The sequence below is a fragment of the Leptonychotes weddellii genome, chromosome 4, assembly GCF_054177405.1.
Source record: "Leptonychotes weddellii isolate Sample4059 chromosome 4, ASM5417740v2, whole genome shotgun sequence".
In the NCBI taxonomy this organism is placed as follows: domain Eukaryota; kingdom Metazoa; phylum Chordata; class Mammalia; order Carnivora; family Phocidae; genus Leptonychotes; species Leptonychotes weddellii.
Genome location: NC_138372.1, coordinates 157,407,351 through 157,423,464, shown reverse-complemented (window position 1 = coordinate 157,423,464; position 16,114 = coordinate 157,407,351). Strand labels below are relative to the sequence as shown.

Here is a 16,114-nt window from a genome sequence, read left to right as displayed (position 1 = left end):
ATGTGAACTTTTTGACAGTGTTTGTTGCCTTAAATTTTTTGTTTTGACTATTTATAGTCCAGGTAGCCTTGACCTGTTTTCTTACTTTTTCTTAAATAAATAATTGGCCCCAGCAAATATCAGTAATTTTTTAAGTTCTATATACCTTTCTTTAACATATTGTTTATTTGAAATAGCTTCTCTTAGGAGCAGAGAGGCTGAGCTAGGGAATCAGAATATTAGGTGTTTTTGCCCCTGGGTCCATCCCTGCCTACTTTTGTCACCTTGGCCTAGTTGCTGGAATCTCTCTGGGCCTTGGTAGTAGAGAGTTCAGGAAGCTTTGAGTGCCTGCCATGCCCTCCAGCCTTTATAAGGAACAGAACGCTCCCAGGTCTGGTTCTTCCTGTTTGGAGGTGCCACATCCTTGTGTGGGTAACCCTGCTTGCCCGTGGTGTCAGGGACCGCCAAGACCACCCTAGTTGTGATCACTTCCTAGGAAGACACAGCGTATATTAGTACTTGTGGCTATGATTTATTGCAGCAAAAGGATAGAAAGCAAAATCAGCAAAGGGAAAAGGTGCATGGGATGAAGTCTGGAGGGAACCAGGCACAAGCTTCTAGGGGTCCTCTCCTGATGGAGTCACACAGGATGTGTTTAATCCCCCCGGCAATGCATTGCAACAGCATGTGTGAAGTGATGCCAATCAGGGAAGCTCCTTGGAAACTCCTTGGGGCTGACCACAGGCAGCCTCTGCCTGGCATGTACCAAAGTTCCAGACTCCTAGAAGGAAAGCAGGTGTTCATCATAAACCACATGGTACGAACAGTTAAGGCATAGTGGTCCTCTCTTATTAATTCTTGAAATGGTAGCGTCTCCCAAAATCCGAGTCCCCAGATGTGCCAACCTTGCAAACAGGCCTCTCTGAGGTGAGCAGTCTCAGAAACTGAGAGTGTCCACCCTGAATGGCAGAGAGCAATGCCTAAACCGAAAGCAACTCCAAACAGACAGGAAGTAAGGAGGCCGAATGGTGTCAGAAGGCTCCACCCATCCATATGGGACAGTCGGTAATGAACCAGTCCCAGAATGCCTTCAGTATTTGGAACACTGTTCTGCCGCTTGCTTTTGCTCATTCTACAGTATATCATGAATGACATTCCTTGCCAGATCCAACTGTCGTATTTAAAAGTTCAGTTGTACTTATTTCATGGTATACATATACTGTATTTTTCCATGCTTGTTGGTATACATTTTGCTTATTTTTAAATGCTTAAAATGAAGGAAAGTTTTTTAAGAATTCCTCTTCTATTTCATGTTTTCTACACATTTAATAAATTGGGAACTCTCTTCTTCCCGTTTCTAGCCTGTGACCCAAACAACAAACGTCTTCGTCAGATCAAGGACCAGATTCTAACAGACTCTAGGTACAATCCCAAGATCCTCTTTCAGTTGCTGTTGGATACTGCACAGTTTGAGTTTATACTCAAAGAGGTAAAACCCTTCAATAAATAATCATCAACATCTTAGTGTTTTTATGCTTAAAAATACTTTTAAAGGATTAGGGTTCCGTAACTGTATCTCTGACTCAGGCTGCGGAGTCTAGCTGTCTGAGATAGTTCTTACACTAAAAGGACAGGATTAAACATTTAACAGGCATTTAGTGCCAACTGCCAGGGAGGAGACAGTGGTGGGGGAAATTGTACAAGACTGTGGAGGTGGCAGTCTGGTGAGGAATATGAACAGTAATCAGAGAACCGCACTAATGAAAATGTAAATACAGGGGCGCCTGGGTGGCTCAGTCGTTAAGCATCTGCCTCCGGCTCAGGTCATGATCCCGGGTTCTGGGATCGAGCCCCCACATCGGGCTCCCTGCTCAGCGGGAAGCCTGCTTCTCCCTCTCCTACTCCCCCTGTTGGTGTTCCCTCTCTCGCTGTGTCTCTCTGTCAAATAAATAAATAAAATCTTTAAAAAAAAGAAAAAAAATGTAAATACAAACTGAGAGACGTGCTCTAAAGGAAAGGAACATAGTTCTCTGAGGACCTAAAATCAAAGATGCTATCCCCAACTTCCCTGAGAAGAGAAGCAAGAGCTTCTGAAGGGACCCGAAGGAGGAACCTGTCAGAGTTAGCTAAGACAAAGGTTGGGACCATTCTGGAGACCATGCCAGAGAGAGGGCAGAACATGCCCAAGTCCTCTCGGGTAGGGAACAGCATGACCAGTTCAAGGACCAGAAAGACCGGTTGGCTAGAGGGGAGAGAACGAGAAAAAGTGGTATGATATGAGGTTGAAGAGTGGGCAGGAGCCAAACCAGGCCTGGCCTTGTAGGATTTCAGTCTTCATCTGAAAAGCCATGAGAACCTGTTAGAAAGGGCTTTTTTTTTTTTTTAATGTTCTGTTAATCACCATACATTACATCATTAGTTTCTGATGTAGTGTTCCATGATTCGTTGTTTGCATATAACACCCAGTGCTAGAAAGGGCTTTTAAGTAGGGTGAAGAATTTGCAATTCAACAAGGTTGACTTAAGGATTTTAAGGATTTTGAGTTCCCCGAAGGAAATTTTGAGGTTGGTCAGTCTTAGGGCTAAAAAAGCCTCTGTGGGCGTAATAAAAATGGCAGATACCCAGGAATGCCTATGTTCTGGAACCTGTAACTTTGGGGTTTGGGAGCAGGTGGGCCCAGGAACTAGCCATGGATATTAATGCCCATTCAGAACTGATCTTCACCTTGCCTCAGTCCAGTTAGTGTTATGCTAGATGTTTCTTTTTTTCTAGGTATGCGAGGACACTGTGTTCCCCCATTAAGTAGCTCAGGAAAAGTACATGCTGCTTATTAACATCATGCTAATGCCTGCTAATGCACGTGCTGAGTGTTTTCAGTGCCTTGTCTGGGTATCACTTTGTAAGAGCAGAGAAACGCTACCCCTTTTTGATCTCTTTAATAATGTTAATGTTTTCCCTCTGAATAGCAAATCATTATTAAATACCTGCTCTGTTCCCAGCTAGGTGCTAGGAATTCAAAAATGAACAAGGCATGTCCCTGCCATCAAGGAGCTCTCAGTACAGTGGGGAAGAGAGACAGATTAAGCCAACATGAGAAACCAAGAAAGATCCAAGAGCAGGAAACCAGGCATCTTATTTTTTGATCAAAGCAAACTTCAGAGGCAAGTGAGAGTCGCCCCCGAAGAATCAGTGCACTCAGTCCAGTTAGGATCCTGAACCGAGCGCCAGTTCCCCAAGAGTTCTGTAGCTCAGTGTTGTTGCATGGAAATCAGGACAGGTCTGGGTCATCTGCCTAGCCAAGCCTGCATTTCTAATCATTAATCTTTTTCTGGAATCTGTTGGAATAGAAAGGGCAGCTTCCTTCAGTCTGTTCCGGTAGAGGGAAAAGAAGACCAATCGTTAAAGATCTTCAAAAGAGAAAGATCTGGTAGAAAGAAAAGAAACCAACTACCCAGTTCAAATCAAGCAAAACAGTAATACATTTCAGCTCGGTTTGTTAACTGACCTCGCACCCCAACCCTTTTTCTAGAATCACCTTCTGATTCTCCTATAAACACACTAATTGGACCTGTGTTTCTTGTAATCTTTATATGAAGGTGCATCTCCTAATTGAAGGACCATCCCCTATTCCAAATTCCATCTTAACAAGATATGAAACCCGTGAGTTCAACCTGTAAATGAGTGTTTGAAGGGCTTCAAGCCATTCGATCTGTGATGAAGGCCTCCCAATGTTATTTTTGTCACTGCTGCTTTGTCACCTGGCACTGATTGATCCCAGGCATTCAAAAAGATAGGGCAGACTATAAATAATTCTGACTGTTCCTCATCCTATTACTTTTCATTGCTTAATCATCCCGCCTGATCACTAAGATACCTTTTCCTCTGGCCCCACAAAATTCCACCAGTCTTGATCCTTTTGTCTGCAATGAAGTCTTCATCTTTTAAAATTCATTTTGATGCTGAGGAATGAAGAATTTCTTAAAAGAAAAATCCATATACTCTCATATTTACCCCTTAGGAGCCCAATGAAATAAATCCCTATACGTTTGTGACATACCTGAAATATGTTTCTAAAGTTTGTTTCAAGGAAAAACAAAACAAAACCTTGAGATACACCATTTCCTCCTCTGCCCAACCCTTTATAGGATTTTAATTTTATGAAAAGTGAGTTCATAAACAGACCTACTGTGTGATGAAAAAGAAAGAACTTTTGTGGGTAATTTAGTTCATTCTCCACTCATCAGACTAGATCATCCTCAGCCTTCCCTGACCTTAGAATAGGTATGACCCCAGAAATTGTTACTTAGAAAGGACCTTAGAGCAGTGGCCACCAAATTTCATGTCATATTAAAAATGCTGATTCTTGGGTCCACCCAAGACCTTCTGAACCAGAATCTTCAAGGGTGGGGCTTGGGACTCTGAGAAGTATAAAGCCATCCAGGTGAGGCTTATGTGCATGATAAGATGCCTGAGAACCACTGTCTTAGTGATCCAGCTTTGCCCCTCGATTTGTACAAAGTAGGACGGCTTAAGAGATGACGTCAGGGTAATGTTACTTTTAGGCATATATTTTTATAATAAATTGGGTTTTGCTCAGGCTTTCTTGGTAAACTGCCTAATCTGGACTTCCTCTTAAGTAATTCTTTTCTGTCTCTTTCAACAGATGTTCAAGCAAATGCTTTCAGAAAAGCAAGCCAAATGGGAGCATTACAAAAAGGAGGGTTCAGAGCGGATGACAGAGCTTGCTGATGTCTTTTCAGGAGTGAAACCCCTAACCCGAGTGGAGAAAAATGGTAATTGCTGAAGAGGAAATACTGGTGTGTTTGAAATGTACACACAAATGACTGGAAAGCAGCAGAGTAAAAAGTCCTTACGTTGTCGTCATTGTGTGCTAGGAGGTTGCTAATGAAGATCTGAAGCTTAGTTTTAGCTGCCTCTAGCTTTGTGCTCCCTGGGGCAATCCTCATAGCCTCTCTGGACTTGAGGTTTCTTACTTTGGAAGTATGAAATTGGGCTAGAGGGGTTGTTATACTCTGGTGCATAGTCCACAGGGTCATAATTCATCCCCCACCTTCACCATAGTGTGCACCACTGGTGTGTCAGCTTATGTGCATTTGGGGGGAGGGAGAAAAGGACCTAACTGTCCTGATCTCAGGACACTTCCCTCAAGAATATTACTAACTACTAACATAGATGGTATGCAAGATTCTCGGCTTCTAATCACGTTTGCTGCTTCCCCCCCAGTGCGCCTGCCATCTAGTGGCAGAAGAGGGGACCTGCAGATTTTTTGAAACATTGCTCGAGGCTTACTTTAATGATATTAATTCCGCTTCTTCTAGGAAATTTTATCTGTCGGAAAATTATGGTATCACTTAACATTTTTATATAGATAGAAGCCTTTCAAAATGCCCCCGAATTACCATTCTGAATTTTAAGACGACAAACTATCTTTTTAATGCTTAATGTTTAACTATGAGATTCATTTCTGATAAAGTTAATTATACAGTAGAATAGTATAGCTTTTTGTTTAAAAAAAAAGCTTAGTGGTATAGCTTTTTTTTAAAAAAAAACCACTATTTTTAATCAATATGATCTTGTGATTACTGTATTTGGCTTTTGTTGATTTATTTGATGCTGAGTGGTTGGCCTAAAATGTGTTTCCAAGTTACTTTATTATTCCTAGTGGGAAAAGTTGGCTGTGTTTTTAATCATGTGATATAAATTGGCAGCATGTTTTGCAGGTCACTACATTGTGTCTAGAAAACAAGGAACCACCTGTAACAATCTAACCAGATTAGTTTTTGAGAATCAGGCACATTCATCTTTGTTCTAATCACCTTTAGGTTCTTATAAATTCCAACATCCTTTCAAAGGTCATTCAGAACAAGATCTTCTACTTTATCTGGCTATATAGCACATTTCAGCTTAGGAGGAACTTCCACATATGTTTCTTGTCTGAGATGCTGTGAATAAACATCCGTATTCTTGTTTTACATGTAAAGAAATCAAGCTGTAAAAGGTAGTCACTCGCTGAAGGTAACAAAGGTTCAGAGCCTGGATCGAGCTTGGCACCTCAGACCTGAACCCTGTGCTCTTTCTGCTACTCCAGAGCTGTCCCTCAGTCTTACCAAAAAAAAAAAAAAATCTTTAAAATTACAACTAGTGTCCCTCATACCAGTTCTTGAAATAATTTAGGATTATAAGCCCTTAAGTGCTTTTATTAAAGTGAAATCATCCCATTGATAAAATAACAACAATAACAACAAAAACTTTAGGGAACCAGCTTGGTGAGTTAAAAAGAGCAAAGCCTTTATCCTGGCTCTGCCATTTAATAACCGTGTGACCCTGCCTGGGATCTGTAACGTCCCTGGGCATCAGCTGCCTGATCTGAGAAATGCCTTCTAATTCCTACCTCCGTAAATTGTGAAGATTCAATGAGACAAGCTTCGAGCTTTGCCTGACATACTGAAGGTCCCCAGAGCATGTTGGTGCCCTTCCCTTTCTCTGCGGTGTGAAATTGGTTTGTGAATGTGAACGGCACCCCCCCAGCTGTTCAGATCGTCTCTCACACTCCTGACGTGTTGCCTCTCATTGCCCTCCAAGACGTGCCATTGTCCTTTTTGTCCCAAAGCTGCTGCCCATGTCTGTCCTCTCACCTAGGGACAAACCATCCCTGTGCCTCTCTCTCTACCCATCCTCGCTTTTGCAGAAAACCCTCCCCAGGAACTCTGTATCCCATCTTTCGTTTCCTTCCCGGTTCCTCCCTGCTCCTCTGCCCACCGTTGCACACTTGTGTTCACCTGCCGGGTGTTAGGCTGAGCCACTGATGTAGAAAGTTCCCTCTCTTGTTCCAGGTCATATGCCCCGAGGCATTTTGGTGGTTATTGTGTGGAGAATCTCCAAGGGCGATGTCAGGTACACAGCGAGAGCTCTGTGAACAAGACCTAGATTTGTAAAGGGTTCCTGAATAGATTAAAAGCCACAGCTATGCGAATCATGGGGTCTCAGCAGTCTCTCCTTGTTTCTGTGTTCATAGAAAACCTGCAGGCTTGGTTCAGAGAGATCTCAAAACAAATCCTGTCTTTAAATCATGATGATTCCACTGCTGCAGGCAGGAAAACGGTGCAGCTCATACAAGCTTTGGAGGAGGTAAGAAAACCCTTCTTAAATGGCGGTGCTTGGATCATGAATCATAGTTTCCGAGCCACCCAGCAATCTGGTCCTGGAAATATTTCTGAGAGAATATTTCATCAGAAGCAACAAAAAGCATACTGTGCTCCCTGTAATATTATATCCAGTGTCCTAAAATTGGGAAAATAATGAAGTGATCAGCATGAAGAGAATGCCAACAAAAATGATGACATTTCCACTTGCAGAAACATGTAGTCTTGGAAAAATAATGATGAAGACGATATAGAAACATCAGGGAAATTGTGGTTAAGGCAGCAAAAGCTAAAACAACACCACACTGTAGGCACCATTTCTAGATCAGGAAAGAGTTTGGGGGGAAAAACTACAAAGGGATACACAACCATAACCATAGCTATATAATGATCACATGCTTATAAGTGGTGTTTTCTTTTCCGGAAAAAAAGAAATAGTTCATTTTTTATCTACTCAAATATTATCTACTCAAATTCAAAAAAGGATTATTATATTTTCCCACTCTTGAAATTTTAATTGTACGCTTATAACTGCGTTTAAAATTAAAAATAAAAGCCTCGATGAGAACAATAGCCGTCAACTATTTAAAACATCATCCATACTTACTTGGAACCCTGTTCAACAGGTATAAGTATGTTATCTTTAGAGAGAGAAGTGATACTTTATTTGGCATTTATAGGCTCTTTTTTTTTTTGAGAGAGATTTGTTGGTTATTGTTAATGGCAACACAAAACAGTTCTCCATTGTTAGTGCGTCAGTTTCCCTAGCCAGAAATTCCCAACTTGTACTGTCCCTGTTTTGCTCGTTTCCTGGATCTGTTAGTCTGCAGTACAACTATAAACAACTCTGTAAATGTCAGAGGCTTTTTATCATTTGTGCTATTTATTTCGGCAATGGCCCAGGCACCTTGAATTATAAACAACTTTCGGACACTGGGGAATCATTATTTTGTTTTATGGAGTCCAAAAAAAGAACTTAATAATGTCGAAATGCCAGCACCCTGGTTGTGATGTGACTTCTACTCTGTTTTTTAGCAAACCTGCAAATCTTCAGAATTAAGAGGATTTTTTTTTTGATTCATTAAAATATTTATTGAGCAGCTAGGGAGATACAAAAGTGATTAAAACATCGTCAAAGAGGTGAGGCAGATGCACACATCACAGAAAGCCAAGTGTAAGGGGTCACTGAATCTCAGCAGTCAAAAGAAAAGTGCTTTAGGAGATCAAGAATGAGATTGCTTCCAGGAGGATTTTCTAATATGTGTTTATTGATGCTAAAATAGAAGATGGAAGTATCCACTCATTCTGTCATATACATACACAGTAAAAAGAGTAGAACATTTTCTAATCCTAGGAACCTGTGCATTACATTATGACTTGGCTGATACGTTTCTAAAATTATTATTTGAAATAGAAATTTTGCCAAGAAAGTCTTAGTAAGTAGCGTGCCTTTCTGAAAGTGTTTTCAGGGCAAAATGAACACCAGAGAAGCCATTTGGAATTTTCTTTTTTCTTTTTCTTTTTTTTTTAAGATTTTATTTATTTATTTGAGAGAGAGAGAATGAGAGAGATCACATGAGAGTAGGGAGAGTCAGAGGGAGAAGTAGACTCCCCGCCGAGCAGGGAGCCCGATGTGGGACTCGATCCAGGGACTCCAGGATCATGACCTGAGCCGAAGGCAGCCGCTTAACCAACTGAGCCACCCAGGCGCCCGCCATTTGGAATTTTCTAATTAAATGTATTTATGTGACACAGGTTCAAGAATTTCATCAGTTGGAATCAAATCTGCAAGTCTGTCAGTTTCTTGCTGATACTCGCAAGTTTCTTCACCAAATGATCCGAACCATTAACATTAAAGAGGAGGTCCTGATCACAATGCAGATCGTTGGGGACCTTTCTTTTGCTTGGCAATTAATTGACAGGTAATGTGGTCAGCCTAACATTTCCCCTATATGAAGGCCACCATGGGTGTCTCCTTACCACTGATCTCTCTTTACAGATTCACATCCATCATGCAAGAGAGCATAAGGGTAAACCCATCCATGGTTACTAAACTCAGAGCTACATTCCTGAAGGTAAGCAAAGAACAGTTAGATCACATTCTCAGTCACTAGGGAGGAACTGGTCTTCGTTACTACCTCATGCATGAAATCAGTCCAAGATTTCATTCTTTTAGAAAGTTAGGTAATTTAAGTCTTTTTATAGACTGAAAATTGTTAGCAGTTTTCCCACGAGAGCACAGTTTCAAAAGATGCCATGCATATTTGAAGTTTCAATTAACATAAGTTGGATGTCTTACAGAAAATAGTTTTAAGTTAAAAAATACATTTTTTAAGTTCTACCAATATACTAAAAATGTGGGTCCTTTTTTCTCTAGATGTGAATTAATTCCTTTCCCTTACTCATTTAAAAAATTCTTATTGAGCCTCTGGTACAAACTAGGATCCCCTCTAAAGGTAAGGGAATAGCAGTTAACAATACAAATAGGGCCCTTGCTCTCAAGGTAACTTCAGATCGAGATAAATGAGCAAATAATTGACTCACTGTCTTCTGACAGAGTCACCTTGTATTTCAATTCTTAGGTGCACTTTCTTTCCTATTTAAACATCTCTGTAATTGGGGATGGGTTTTATCATTGGCAGCATATCAAAGTTCACTTGTCAGCATTTTCTTTCTTTCTGAGTGGTACATAAAATAATGGCACTTCATACATGCTGTGACGTCTTCGATTGGATTCAGTACAGTGATCCATCCGTCACGGTGTCTGATTTCCATCCAGGAGTAGCTGTCTCCTATAGCGCAGTAACTCTCAGACTTGAGGGGCCTCAGAATCACCTAGAAGGCCTGTCACAACACAGATGGCTGGACCTTGCCCCCAGAGTTTCTGATTAAGTAAATCTGGGGTGGGGCTCAAGAGCCAGCATCTCTAACTAGTTCCCAGCTGATGCTGATGCTGCTGGTCCAGGGACTGCAGTTTGAGAACCACTGCCATAGCAGATGACTATTGTTCTTAAAAAACTGTATCATTGTCAGAAACTATTAATGAACTTTGATGAAGTTCAGTGGTTGTTGCTTTCTCCTGGGTAGGACCCAAGACTCTTCCTAGAAAGAGAGATTTCTAGGACTTTTTGAGATGGAGAAACAGATAATACCTACTTTTCTTTCAGCTTGCCTCTGCCCTTGATCTTCCCCTTCTTCGAATTAATCAAGCAAATAGTCCTGATCTTCTCAGTGTGTCTCAATATTATTCTGGTGAATTGGTGTCCTATGTGAGAAAGGTAAGAAATGCATCAAGGTGATATTTATTTTATTGGCAAACTAACTTCTATTTGAAGACAAAAAGGATGCTTGGGGCCCTATAAAAAGTATACCTGTGTTCTCTTCCCTTAGTCTTAACTTGATTCCAGAAATTTGCAATATCTGAATATAAACTTACTCTTACTGGTACTGTGGATACGCAGATGTGTTTTACTTCCAAAGAACTTTTACATCTGTTTTTTTTTTTCAGTGCTGGTGGTATTAACCCCCACTTTGTAGGCACAGAAACTGAAAGAGAGATTATATTGGCTTCCACAAAGTCCCAGAGCTAGCTGATAAAAGAGCCAGATCTAGATCCAGCATATATATCCTAGTTAGAACTTAGAGTTTTCAGAGGAATTTTGATCCTGTTTCAGTAACTTACGGTACAGCGTGGAGGCCAGCAGACCTGGGTTTAAAATTTACCTGTGTCACATACTGAGTGCTCTGTAACCATGTTACTAACACCTCTGATCCTCAGTCTTTGAAGCGTTTGTAATGTGGAAAAGATACATCTTTTTGCTCCCTGTGTATGAGGATTAGCTTTGTATCTTGCGAGCAGTTCATGTTTGAAAGAACGTAGCTGTGTGCCTGAGAGCAGATGTTCAAACAGCTCTTGTTAAGTCCCTTATCATCCCTTCCTGTAGCCAAGTGGCTCCTTATACACATTGGTACTGTCTCCCTGCCATCCTAGCATTTATCAGCTAAGAAAAACAAAAGAGATGGTCAACTCTTTTTCCGCTTTTCTCTTTCACTGAAGGTTTTGCAGATCATTCCAGAAAGCATGTTTACTTCTCTCCTAAAGATCATAAAGCTTCAGACCCACGATATCATTGAGGTGCCGACCCGCCTGGACAAAGACAAGCTGAGGGACTATGCTCAGCTTGGCCCACGATACGAGGTGGCGTGTCCCTTTGACTTCTGCCTTTTGATATTTAAAACCCAAACCCTGATGTATCCCAGGTCTCTGTCGCCTGCCATATCCCTAGGACCTCCAGACCTATTGTCATTTGTTTTTTCCTACTCTCAGTGTAACTATTTGTGCCAAGTTACTGCAGCCATACCTGCATTTGTTACCTGGTCCCGGAGTTACTTAAGGCCTCGCCAGCCTGAGTGTCCTCAGAGGAAGTGGAGTTCAGCTGGTCACTTTTCACCCGAACGGTGCTGGCGCATCAGCCCTTCTTTGCTTCAGGCTAGATTGCCCAGACTCCTCACAGTCGAGCAAAGTCATCTGGGTTCCATTAGCCATTTCCTCCAGCCAGACTTTAAAGCCCACTCAGTAGTCGAGCAGCCTCAGGGGTTGTTCTTTCCAAATACCCCTGCTTTTCTTTCCCCCTAAACTTAAAAGATGTGAAAGAGTGAAATCAAGTGGAAATTGACAATAGGAAGCCCACTGTCATTACATTTCATCCCAGGGTCAGTTTTACATCCTCTCTGACACAACTCCAAAAATTACATCAGGAATTTGGATTTTGCAAGCTTTGAATTTATGTATTTATGCACATTCAAAAATATAGCATTGGTCTACCTTACCTATGTCTCCTTGTGTTGCTTGGGGAAAAAAAAGTAGAACGCAGGAAAGGGGAGATTACCTTGTTAGGGTCTTGATGAGCCTTTTCTACGTGGAAAGGACCATCCATCTTATGGAATCCTGCCTTTTATGCATGAGAAACTGAGGCCCAAAGAAGGGGAAATGATTGGTCAGCATTTAAAGAATGATTTCATGTCTGCTGATCCCGTTCCCAGCGTGGCTACCAGTGGTCTCTCGGTTCCATCACGGCGCCTCATTTCTGACCCGGACATGTCATTGGGCTGTCTTGGTTCATCCAGGACTATCAGCCAATTATTTTCACTTCCCGTAGAAACGATGGGTCTTTTATCAGAAATACTTAATAACTTCTTTTTCTTTGTTAAAGGTTGCCAAGCTCACTCACGCTATTTCCATTTTTACTGAAGGCATCTTAATGATGAAGACAACTTTGGTTGGCATCATCAAGGTAACGGCTTTCGTGCTGGTTCATGTGACCTCATAGACTCTTTGTTTGGATTACTGTGGTGGCTCTCCCATGGGGAACTGGGAATGATGTCATCTTGTGTCCCCTGCTGTTTCACATTCAGCTCTTGATCTTCACTTTACTCATTTATTGATGGAGGAAGAGAGAGCATTATAATCCTGATTTTTCATCCATACCCAGGAGTTAGTTAAATCTACGAAGAATCCATTTAATTGAATTTTCGTAATAACAAAACAAAATGGTTCGATTCCCTTGGCCAGACAGCTGGCTCACTCTCTCCCACCCTTCTTTCCTTTTAGTATTTTTATATTGCATCTCAGGTGCGGAGAGCTGCGGTAATCCTACCCCATTGTCATTGTCTGGCCATTGTTATCACGGATGCATGCAAGCTCCTCTCTTCATCTTTTCTTTCTCATCTGGACGCCCACAGCCATTCCCATCCCCAGTAGCACCCACGCTGTATATTCCATTTCTATCCCCAAAGAGGCTAGTATCTGCATTTTAAGCATGAGGTGTTACTTTATGTGTGCATATATGTTTGATTTATTTATTTATGTCGCTATGAGTTGGGCAGTTGGTTACTTCTTACTGCTGCATAGAATTTTACATTCTACTTAACCATTCCCCGAGGCACAGACACCCATATTGTCTGTTTTCACTCCAGCACTCCCCATTATTACAGGCCACTCTGAACATGTCTCTACTATACACCGTGAAAGAATTTCTCCTAAATCTGCCTCCCCAGGAGTTGGGTCACTGGGCCTTAAGGTGTGTTTATACTTAATTTCTCTCAACACCACCAGATTGCCTTCTGAAACGACTGTTTCATGAAATGTCTGCCCACATTTTTCCCAATACTTGTTCGTTCCACAATCTAATTTTGGCTCTCCCAAAGAGTATAAAGTGTTATCTCAATGCTGTTTTCATTTGTAATCCTATGATAACTAGTGATATGCCCATGCACAGGGTTCACGGTGCTTTTATTTTTCATTTATCTGATATCAGTTAGAATCTACATGTTTCCGATTTTTTTTTTAAAATGTGTATCTGTTGAATTGCCAGATTAACATTTGTGTTACTAAATCCCAAGAAAATAATAGGAAATGAACCTAAATAGGAATGGAACTTTAGTGTGTGGTTTCTGCAAGTATGCTGAAATACTATTGTGCCCCTAGAATTTTTTTTAAAAAGATAGTGGTATTTTATTTTTTGTACAGATTTTATTTATTTGAGAGAGAGAGACAGTGAGAGAGAGCATGAGCGGGGGGTGGGGAGAGGGAGAAGCAGGCTCCCCACTGAGCAGGGAGCCTGACTCTGGGCTCCATCTCAGGACCCCAGGATCATGACCTGAGCCCAAGGCAGATGCTTAACTGAATGAGCCACCCAGGCACCCCCCATTGTGCCCCTAGAAAATTAATAGAATCCACTGAACATACTTTAGGCCTGGTGCCAGTTTAATTCAGTTGATATGCAGAGAGTAGACTTGCCAGGTTATCACTTCTTACTAATCTGTAAAGTGGTAATAAATCCTAGGACCAGATTAAGTGTCTTATATGCAAAATGACCAGTATAGGAAGGATGTAATACAACCTAATAATTAGCAATAATTATCAAAGGACAACTGATTAAGAAAAATGCAGATCTTCTGCCACAGTCTTTCAGATGAGAACAGGGGGAATATCATCGTGACCACACTCAACCCAGTAGACTGTCTCTGCCAATCTAACCACTCAGGGCTTTCTGTAAGGGATCCTGTGGCCCTCACTAGTCTTTAACCCTCAAATGTTAAGCATCTATTTCAGACACTTGTAAAGAGTATAAGTTGGGGCACCTGGCTGGCACAGTCCATAGAGCATGCAACTCTTGAACTCAGGGTTGTGAGTTCAAGCCCTACATTGGACGTGGAGCCTACTTAAAAAAAAAAGTATAAGTTGACTTTAACTCTTACTTAAAACACGTAAGATACACACAGAGATGTATGTGTAAATGTGCATTGTTACAGATGGCCAAAAAAATCATTTTAAAAAGAATAGAGGGGCGCCTGGGTGGCTCAGTCAGTTAAGCATCCGACTTTTGGTCTCAGGGTGGTGATTTCAAGCCCCGCGTTGGGCTTCACACTGGGCATGGAGCCTACTTAAAAAAGAATAATTAAAAAAGGGGAGTGTCTGCCTTCAGCTCAGGTCATGATCTTAGGATCCTGGGATCGAGCCCCACCTCAGGCTCTCTCCTCAGCAGGGAGTCTCCCTCTTCCTCTGCCCCATCCCCTCTCATGTTCTCTATCTCTCAAATAAATAAAATCTTCAAAAATAATAACAAATAAAAATAATAAATAAAAATTTAAAAAATAGAAATCATCTAGACATTTATCACTAAGAGAGTGGCTGAATATATCATGGTGCATTTCCACTGTAGATTGCTCTGCTGCCATTCAAAAAGCTTTTGCCACTGGAAGATTTCTAAAACTCTAAGTGGAAAAATCAAGTTACAGAACAACGTGTATGTGTGTGTAGTGTGTGTGTGTGTGCGCGCACATGCACGCCTATTATGGTCCCATTTAGATTTTTAAAATTAAATGTGTATTAAGGACAATACGTAGAGAAATTAGTAGAGAAAGGTCTGGAAGATCCATATGAAAACTGTTAATTAACTGTTGTTAACTTCAGAGGAAGGGATAGAAGCGTGAAGGAAGGGGCTATGGGAAGGGGGCTTTCTTTAAGCTACAGGCATGCCATACATTGGTGAAAGTCTTGGAAGAATTGGAAGGGCCATTTAAGACCTTTAAATTCATGAAAACATTTAACTCTTTCTCACCAAATCTGTTCTTACAAGGAGTATTTCTTCGGGAACTTCATTTTACTTCTTTGATTTTTTTTCCTTATTGATGATATCTAGTTATAATTTGTTACCGTAAAATAGGGCACAGGTACTGAGAGCTGTAGAAACACTTCTGTAGTTTAATAGATTATTACAACCACCACCCAAGTCAAGAAATATCATTTCCCAGCTCCTACCCCAGGATCCTCCCCACGTGCCCTGATCTAATCTCAGTCTCTCATTTAGAGTTTTATTATCCAAAAGTAAATCTCTCTGGACACTACATTTTAAAAAAATGTTAGGGGTGCCTGGGTGGCTCAGTCTGTTAAGCTTCAACTCTTGATTTCAGTTCAGGTCCTGATCTCATGGGCTTTGGGATCAAGCCCCAGCCCCGTGTCAGGCTCCACGCTCAGCGGGGAGTCTGCTTGAGGATTCTCTCCCTCTGCCCCTCCCCCACTGGCGCGTGCGTGCGCTCTCTCTAAAATAAATAAATAAATCTTCTAAAAAATATATAAATAAAAAAATGTATCTTTTAAGTCTTTTTTAATCTTCAGGTTTCTCCTCCATTCCTTTCTTTCCTTTATCTGGTGAGGAACCCACAGCCTTTTTTGTTTTTTAATTTTATTTTATTATGTTGTGTTAATCACCATACATTACATCATTAATTTTTGATGTAGTGTTCCATGATTCATTGTGTGCGTATAACACCCAGTGCTCCATTCAATACTTGCCCTCTTTAATACCCATCACCAGGCTAGCCCATCCCCCACCCCCTCCCCTCTAGAACCCTCGGTTTGTTTCTCAGAGTCCATAGTCTCTCATGGTTTGTCTCCCCCACCGATTCCA

The 16,114-nt window shown here is 41.2% G+C and overlaps 1 protein-coding gene across 3 annotated transcripts in view; it reads left to right on the top strand.

Annotated features, from left to right (window-relative positions):
• The window catches only part of WASHC5 (WASH complex subunit 5), a 58,852-nt gene that overhangs the window by 19,605 nt on the left and 23,133 nt on the right, over positions 1 to 16,114 (top strand). For all 3 annotated transcript variants that reach the window (XM_031034765.2, XM_006739561.3, XM_031034766.2), the window contains exons 10-17: positions 1,341 to 1,468; positions 4,643 to 4,772; positions 7,016 to 7,128; positions 8,898 to 9,064; positions 9,142 to 9,217; positions 10,310 to 10,420; positions 11,200 to 11,340; positions 12,356 to 12,436. In XM_031034765.2, the coding sequence (XP_030890625.1) occupies positions 1,341 to 1,468; positions 4,643 to 4,772; positions 7,016 to 7,128; positions 8,898 to 9,064; positions 9,142 to 9,217; positions 10,310 to 10,420; positions 11,200 to 11,340; positions 12,356 to 12,436 (947 nt within the window). The remainder of the gene's footprint in view (positions 1 to 1,340; positions 1,469 to 4,642; positions 4,773 to 7,015; positions 7,129 to 8,897; positions 9,065 to 9,141; positions 9,218 to 10,309; positions 10,421 to 11,199; positions 11,341 to 12,355; positions 12,437 to 16,114) is intronic.